Raw genomic sequence first — 8731 nt, 5'->3', positions numbered from 1 at the left:
GAGGATAACGGACACAAAAAGAGAGAAGGTGGAGGTTTTGAGGCCAACCATGAGGACGCTGTCATAAGCTAGGTGAGAAGGGTACAGAATAAGATGTGGGTGTGACTCTTAGACTCAGGCAATCAGAGCTCCTAATAAGGGCCCCAGGCAGTGGAGGGTCTCACTCTTTGAAGTGACCTCCTCAGGTCTTCTTAGACCCTCTCTGGTACTTGGGACCCACTGAGATTGGATTGGCATCCATCTGGATGGGGCACTCCAAGCAAGAACTGGGGCCCCATGTGGGCTCAGTCGCAGCTTCTCTCTTTCCAGGACGCTCTCCCACCTGCTGTCAATGAGCGGAGTTAACCAGATATCTTAAGTTGCTCCATGACTGATGCTTATGAAGTCATCCCGGGGCTCTGTGACCAAGCCCTGCTTCGGGGAGGGTGACCTGGCCAGTCAATCATGCCCACTGGGTAATGCAGTATTTTTTTTTAAAGGGTTGTGTGAGATTGGGCTGTCAGAATGGCACTGGCATGCTGATTTAGGGTTGCTTAAATTGTTTATACAGACAGAGGCCCTCCAAAAAACATTTGTGCAGCACTGCATCCCGTAAGAATGGCTCTGAGTGTGGCGCAGTAATGAAGGGGCCATCAAGGAGATATTCTAGAGGAGGAGGAAGCATAGACACAGCTTAGGGGTTAATTAGAGGTACTGATATCTGAGTCTCATCTTTTTAGGTGGATTCCCCACCACAGAAATGCCTCAAAGCCTGTGCTTAACCCCGTCATTTAGCAATGATATGATTTAGCAAAGAGATAATAGGTGCAGCTTTTTTCAGGAGCAGTGTGGGAACTGTTAAGAAGTAGTTTTTCTCAAAATATGAAGTCATGGTCAAATATAATGGGGAAGATGTCAGCCAACAATAATGTCTCCAAAACAGAGCCAGCCAGGAAAGAGGTAGAGAGCACGCATGTCTCCCACGTGTGCTATTAATCTTAGACCCCTGAGTATAGAGTTCTTACAGATTGACCCAGCGGCTGTGTGAAAAATAAGAAGCTCCGTGCATTTTGAGTTATTTGTCACTTATTGATGACATCCTGTTGTAGGTATCTTTACAATTGTTTTAAATCTGTTCTAAGATCTCAAAGAAGTGTGTGTATGTTTTACAAATCTCAAACAAAAAAGAGAGAGGCAACAAATCACAGAGGAATTTGCTTCACCCCCTTGTCCCCCACACACCCAGTGTGTCCTGGGTGTGTGCACAGTACCTGAGAGCTCAGAGCTATGCCTGAACATGGAGCAGCAAAAAGCGTTGGTATTGGAGCCAGACTCCCTGGGTTCACATCCTGGCTCAGCCACTTCCGGCCTTAAGCTGGTCATTTTACCCTCGCTCGCAGTTTCCTCATGAGTAAAATGGGCATTTTAATGGTGCCTACTTCAGGTACTGTCGTGAAGAGCAAATGAGTGAATTCACAGAAAGTACTCCATGATTGGCACGGTGGAAACAATCAAAAATTAGCCATTATTATTGTTTATATTTTCAGGAAAAAGTTAAAAATACGCAAATGTTCTATTTTCTGAGTGTGAAAGCATTCTCTTTGCACTCTCCAAATTCTGTTTTCTTCCACCAAAAATGGAATTTCAGAGGTTTTGCATTCCTTAATGAAATCTACCATTTAGTGAAATGAGGTGTTATTACAGCATTATGGCTTTTTTTTTTTAAAGAGAATTTCCAGATTCTTTTCTCTCCTGGCGGGCATCTGCTTCCTTTCTCCTCAGTGTGATTCTCTTTCTGCATTCTACTTCTTGCCTCTCCTTCAGCCATCCCTTCCAGTTTTGCTCCTTATTATTCCAACCCAGTTCTTTATATCTTACTTTTCTCCAATGCATCAAAAGCTGGGGATGTTTTTTGTCCTTGGCCAAAAGTAGATGTTGTACATGTAATTTTTTCACAAATGGGGGGAATTTTCCAGCCATTTAAAATAAACCCAGGAAAACATTCCCGCTCATCTGCAGCAGTTTGACTTCGGCGAGAACACTGACCTTGTGAAGCTCTCCATGTACCTCTATTCCATGAAGTCAATCTTCTTCGTCTATTGCGGATCACGGCAATATTGCATAAACATAACACTTTTCACTGGTTCCCTGATTTGCATTCCTTCTGTTCAATAATTCATCCTATAGCTGACATAACATCCTGTCTTATCAATGTCAGTTTAATAACATCTCTGCTTCTGTTTCCATCAGTCACCACAGCTGAATAACAAATCTCTACTCCAGTGCTTCTCTATCCCTCTTTCCCTCCATTCTCTTTTATTTTTGCTCCTAGTACTCATCATCACTGATATTTATATTTTCTTGCTCTTTGACTCCCTCCTCCCACTAGAACATCCAGGGGCTAGGTTTCTTTTGTCCACTGTTCTTCTCCAGTACCCACAATAGTAACTGTCCTGAAATAGATATTGACTGAATACAAGTGTTGTAATCATTTGCTTCTTCTTACTAATACTTTCCAAACTTTTGCTGCTTTTTTTCGCTTATTGTATAAGATGAGATCAATAATTTTCATCAGGGGCCGGCCCGGTGGCGCAGCGGTTAAGTTTGCATGTTTCGCTTCTCCACAGCCCGGGGTTTGCCAGTTCGGATCCCGGGTGTGGACATGGCACCGCTTGGCAAGTCATGCTGTGGTAGGCGTCCCACATATAAAGCAGAGGAAGATGGGCATGGATGTTACCTCAGGGCCAGGCTTCCTCAGCAAAAAGAGGAGGATTGGCAATAGTTAGCTCAGGGCTAATCTTCCTCAAAATAATAATAATATTAATAATAATTTTCATCAAATGCTTAGCAAATAAGGACCAATTATGGCTAACTAGGGACCCATCCGCAGCAGCATCTTTCTGTGGGAGCAGAATTGATGTGCTCACCTCGATCTTGCAGTTTTTTTTAGGAAAGGAGCTTCTAGAAAATAGATTTAAGAAGACAACAATTTTTTATCAACATGCTCTCCTATGACTTAAAAACTCATATACTGAAACAGAAATATAAGGGCATGGATTCAATCTTACAAATATTTTAGCTTGAGTAAAAACTTATGTAATAATGCAAACTAAATTGAATGGCAGTCGAGGTGACTGGGGCCGCTCCTTTGAGTGTAACATTTAGAGACCAGGGCGTAGCATCAGTGTCGACTAATTACATCAACATTTCCACTGAAGTGCCCACAGCACAGAAGAGGCATAAATGCCTCCTGGGGTCTTCAGGTATTGCTCAACCTGTCCTCCCAAAGGTGAAATTACTTTTAAGGTTGATCTTTTGCCTTAAAAATTTATGCCAATTTTTCATTCCATTTAATATATCTTTATTTTTTTAAATATAAAAAGAATGTATTAAATAACATAACATGAATCAATTGCATACTCCAAAAAGCCTTTTCTCTTGAGTCTTTTCATCCCTTTCTGGTGTATCACCATCTGCCTACCAGGAGTCTGGATTCCTGGTTAGAGAATTATGGAACCAGATGTCAGCTCTTTGTGGGTAGTGCTCTATGCCTCCTTAAATCCATTTTGGAACCCCATAGTGCTATCGCAGTGTTTTGGCATTCAAAGGTCCTCTGAATCAGGCCTCCAGTGCAATTTTCCATTCCCTTGTTCCATTAACTCCCAATCTACATATTTTAATTAAATTACAGAAACTTGTTGGCAAGGGCCATTACTGCTTCCTTATGTCTCTCGCTGTACCCACCAAACACAACCGTCTAATGCACGATCCGTATTGTGTCAGGAAGGATCGGCTAGGTTCTGTTGACATGGGAGACAACTCCACGGTCTTCGTGGGTTAACGCAACAAAGATTTATTTTCATTTATTCAAAGCCTCCTGCAGGTCAAGGTAACTCTCCAGGGCAGTTGTCCATTATCCAACGGCTCATTGTTGCACCTCACGTTCCCACAGTCACCAAGGCAAACAGCAACCGGAGTGGGGAGGTGAGCGCCTGAAATTAAGCGCTTCCACCCTGAAGTGATGTGTTACCTTTGTTTCATTGGCCAAATCAAGTGAGGTGGCCATGACTAACTTCAAGTAGGTACAGTCCTACTGTGTGCCCAGAAGGAGAGGGGAGCCAGGTATCAGGGGACAACAGTACTACCTGCCACACATATGCATATCTGTCGACTGAATGAAAGCTAACACATTTTTAGTATAATTTCTGCTCTGTGTGTAATTACCAATCTCTTTAGTAATCCTATTATTTAACATTTCTTGTCTTAATTCTGCCATTCCCTTTTGGATCCCACTTTAACAACAAAACAGACAAAATGCTAATTTAAACATTCATCAGGATAAATTAATTTGAAGTGCTTTCATGTAACTGCGAAACCATCATTATCACGACTACACCTTAATTGTGTGCTTTACCTCATCACATTGATTACACGGGCCACAAAACCTCATTCCCTCCCCGCTCTCCCAATAAAATGTGTAGGTTTTACTAATGATAACTTCACAGTGTGTCACCCGCCCTGATACCTCCAGGCACGCTGAAACAAATGTATTTCAAATAACCAGAAAACACATTATATGTAACATAGGAAAAAAACTTTCTGTGTGAGAAGCAATAAGAATGATATACTGAAATTCTTTGCTCCATGATTCAGATTAATTGATTTATTTAAAAAGCATTTTCTAGATAGGTTTCAAGTGAACATTGAAATGAGAGCCTGGTTTATGTGAGATGAACAATCACGCTTTCAGAAAAAAAACGGTTAAGCCTGTGTTTAAAACCTTCAGTGGCTTCTCAGTGACCTTACTGTGGCCTTCGGAATCACTGTGAGACCTGGCTCCACCTGCTTCTCTCTCCAGCCTCAGCTCATACCCGCTCCTCACACTCTTAACCCCAGACTCTGTCCATCCTGGACCCCCTTTGTTCCTTCCTGCCCTTTGTTCCCATGACATTGACTTTTTAGAAAAATCCAAGTTAGTTGTCTTGTCAAATGACCCACATACTAGATTAGGTGTGGGCAAATTGTGGCTTGTTTTTACACAACCCTAGAGCTAAGAATAGTTTTTACATTTTTAAAGGATTATTAAAAGGAGAAAAAGAATAAAAAGGAAAAAGAGGAGGAGAAGGAGGAAGAGGAGGAGGAGGAGAAAGTGGAGGAGGAGGGGGAATTATGCCTGCAAAACCCAAAATATTTACTATCTGGCCCTTTACAAAAGAAGTTTTCTTTTTCTTTCTTTCTTTCCTTTTTTTTTTTTTTTTGTTTTGGTGAGGAAGATTGGCCCTGAGCTAGCATCTGTGCCAATCTCCCTCTGTTTTGTATGTGGGATGCCACCACAGCATAGCTTGAGGAGCGGTGTATGGGTCTGTGCCTGGGATCCGAACCTGCGAGCCCTGGGCTGCTGAAGCCGAGCACACAAACTTAACCACTATGCCACTGGCCTGGCCCCCAAAATAGTTTTCTGACCTCTGTTCTAGGTCTTTCTGTTTCCTCATGGTATTATTTAGTTTGTTCCTAATTCCTTGGATTTTGGGAAAACTGGAAATTGGGTCTAGAACTGTGCCGGCCAGTTTGGTGGTCCCCAGCCACATGTGGTTATTGGGCACTTGAAACATGGCTAGTTCAAATTAAAGTGTGCTGTAAAGATAAAACACACCCCCCATTTCAGAGACTTAGGATGAAAACAAGCATGAAAATACTTCATTAATAATTTTTATATTGATTGCCATGCTGAAATAATAATATTTTGGATATATTGAATTAAATAAAATGTATCACTAAAATTCATATGACCTGTTTCTTTTTTTTAAGTGTGGCTACTGGAAACTTTTTTTTTTAAGGTTTTATTTTTTCCTTTTTCTCCCCAAAGCCCCCCGGTATACATAGTTGTATGTTTTAGTTGTGGGTCCTTCTAGTTGTGGAATGTGGGATGCCGCCTCAGCACGGCCTGACAAGTGGCGCCATGTCCGCGCCCAGGATCCGAACCATTGAAACCCGGGGCTGCCCAAGCAGAGTGTGTGAACTTAACCACTTGGCCACGGGACGGCCCATAGAAACTTTTAAATTACCTGTGTGGTTCTCATTATATTTCCATTGGACAATGCTGGCCTAGAGCCTGGATTAAAATCAGGTTAAGTATTTTTGGCAAGAATACTTCGTACTGATCTTATGTACATCATATTGCACGAGACATACAACATCAGTTTGTCCCATTAATGACACTAAGTTTGATAACCTGAATAAGGGGTGACTGACAACTATCTCCATTTTAAAGGTACATTTTCCCCTTGCGATCTGTAATCTTTCTAGCTCTGAGACTATCGTTTTCCCAATGACCTCTCACTTGAGGTCTCAGGATCCTTGGGTGGTCCTCACTTGAATCAGTTATTACACTGGGGGTTACAAAGTAGTGTTTTATAGTTTTATTCTTAAATTTCTTAACTGATAGTCTATTCTTCCTTTCCTATTTTTTTCTTTCTTCCTTTAAATTTTTTTTTTCAGTGAGTATCACAGTAGACACATCAGTTTCTATTTTACTCAGTGTGTTACAGTTGACTGCAGTCACTATTCTTTTTGACACCGGAATCTCCCTAAATTCGGCTAGGGGGAAGCCCTTCAAGCTGGCTCCTGACTCCTTCTATCACAACGCCATTTGTTTTTGAGTGCTTCCTTGCCTTGGGGAATAAGAAGTCCCAGACTCACCTGGCGCTTTCCCTGTCCCAGAGGTGGGATCAGCTATTTCTCAAGAAGCCTCCATCGCTTTTAATGAGAAATGGTGTTCCAAAACCAAGATTAGGGTGGCAGGCATGATCAGAGCTCCCGGGGGGACGTTGCTATCAGGCTCTTTCGGTAGACAGAGCTAGAAAGTATATTTTAAGAAATCACAAGCTCATATTGATATTTCCTTTTCAAGTGTAATACTGGGAGTTTTTCTTAACTTCTTTTTTTAACGTTTGTATTTCTTTTCATGTACATAAAAACCTTCATTTGATAAATAGGAATACATTTACTTATTTGCTTTATCCTACAATACGTAATGATTCAAAATGACAGTGCCAATATTACAGCTCACATTAACCATAGTGAGTGAAGTTTAAAATTACTTTATAGCTCTTTTGTCCTCAGAATATAACCTACTAAGAGCGTATAGTCAGAGTAACTTAAAATATTTATTCAAAGTATTCAAAAGTAACTCGAAGTAGTTCTTTTTCCCTGAGAGGTTATGTTATACGTTTGATAGATTCATTTGTTTTTGTTTGTATCCAATTGTAGGTTTTGCTTTTTATTTCTTTTGGTTCAGAAGTCAAAGCGTTAGAAAACGTTAACCTTAGAGATCTTGCTCCATCTCTGTCTCCTCTACCCCGTTTCAGTAATTTCTGGTTTATCGTTACTTTTATTTTTTTTGCAGAAACCCGCCCGGAGCAGCCCCGCCCTCCCGGGCCCGGGGGCGGAGCCTGGCCGCCCGGTGGCGCGCGCTGGCCGCGGCGGGGGCGTCCCCGGGAGCGGCGGCCTTCGGCGCCGAGCTGATTGGCTGGGGCTGGCCGGGCGCCGGGCGCGTGGTTTCCAGAGTTTGGGTTTCGTTTCGCAGAACACAGCCATGGCTGGCGTGCAGTGGACCGTGCGCGAAGTGCGGGGACGTCTGCTCCCATTCAAGGACCTGGCGGAGGAGGACGACGACTACCTGAAGGAGGATGCGGAGGAGGACGACGACGACCCGGGGTTCGTGGACGCCGAGGAGCTGTGCAGTGGCGGCTTGAGGGCGGGCGGCCTCCCGGGGCGCCAGCGCGGTGAGCGACCACCTGCTCCGGGTTGGGGTCTGGGGATGGGCTGGGGCCCGGGATGGGGTCCGGGGATGGGCGCGGGGGATGGGCTGGGGGATAGGCTAGGCTCCGGGAGTGGGGTCGGGGGATGGGGTCCGGGGGTGGGATCCCGGGATGGGGTCCGGGGGTGGGGGCGGGGGATGGGGTCAGAGGACGGGATGGGATGGAGGATGGGGCCCAGGGATGGGATCGGGGATGGGGCTGCAGAATGGGATGGGGCCCGGGCTTCGGGTCCGGGGATGGGGGCAGGCGATGGGCTAGGGTCTGGGAGTGGGGTCCGGGGATGGAGTCAAGCGATGGGTTCCGGAGATGGGGGCGCGGGATGGGATGGGGGATGGGGACGGGAGATGGGGGCAGGGGATGGGAAGGGGGATGGGGTGGGTGATGGGGTCCCGGGAGCCATAAACCTTCCTGTCCTGGTCTCTCTTAAGGGAGGCGCCCCCGCTGCTGACAGACTGCCTTTGGGGTGGGCCTCTCTGTTGGTCCTACTTAGCATAAACTGATGTTAATAATGACGACAGCAGGGTCTTGAGCTGATGCTGTGTGTTAAGCTTCTGCCCTACAAGTATCATCTCACAGCTCTTTGAGGTCGTTTTATAGTGGAGGGGACGGTGCACGCCGAGCGTGTATTCACACTGGGCATCAGGGCTTGTAACTCTTTCCTTGTCCTGCCTGAAGTCAGAGTATTTTTCAGCTACTTAGAAAACACACGCATGAAACACCTCAAGTCATTGTTGAGTCGTTCACTTGTGTTAATAACCTCATGATCCATATTTACCTTGTGTGGTTTCCTGTGCTGTAAATCGTGCCAGCTGTGTGTACATTGTGACTGATAGTTAAGAATATTTTAATGTTCAGGCCAGTGCTGGCCAGTGGAATTTTCTGTGATGGTGGCCTTATTCTATATTTGCACTGTCTGGTACCATAGCCACCAG

At 44.5% G+C, this 8731-nt stretch overlaps 1 protein-coding gene across 1 annotated transcript in view; it reads left to right on the top strand.

The window, feature by feature from the left end:
• Nucleotides 1-7546: 7546 nt before the first annotated feature.
• HELB (DNA helicase B) overlaps nucleotides 7547-8731 on the top strand; it is a 29915-nt gene continuing 28730 nt past the window's right edge. The window contains exon 1 of the mRNA XM_046661363.1: nucleotides 7547-7763. Coding sequence (XP_046517319.1) covers nucleotides 7574-7763 — 190 coding nt within the window. The 5' untranslated portion in view covers nucleotides 7547-7573. The remainder of the gene's footprint in view (nucleotides 7764-8731) is intronic.

This window comes from Equus quagga, chromosome 1 (assembly GCF_021613505.1).
Source record: "Equus quagga isolate Etosha38 chromosome 1, UCLA_HA_Equagga_1.0, whole genome shotgun sequence".
NCBI classification, from domain to species: domain Eukaryota; kingdom Metazoa; phylum Chordata; class Mammalia; order Perissodactyla; family Equidae; genus Equus; species Equus quagga.
This window is presented reverse-complemented; position numbering and strand designations above follow the sequence as displayed.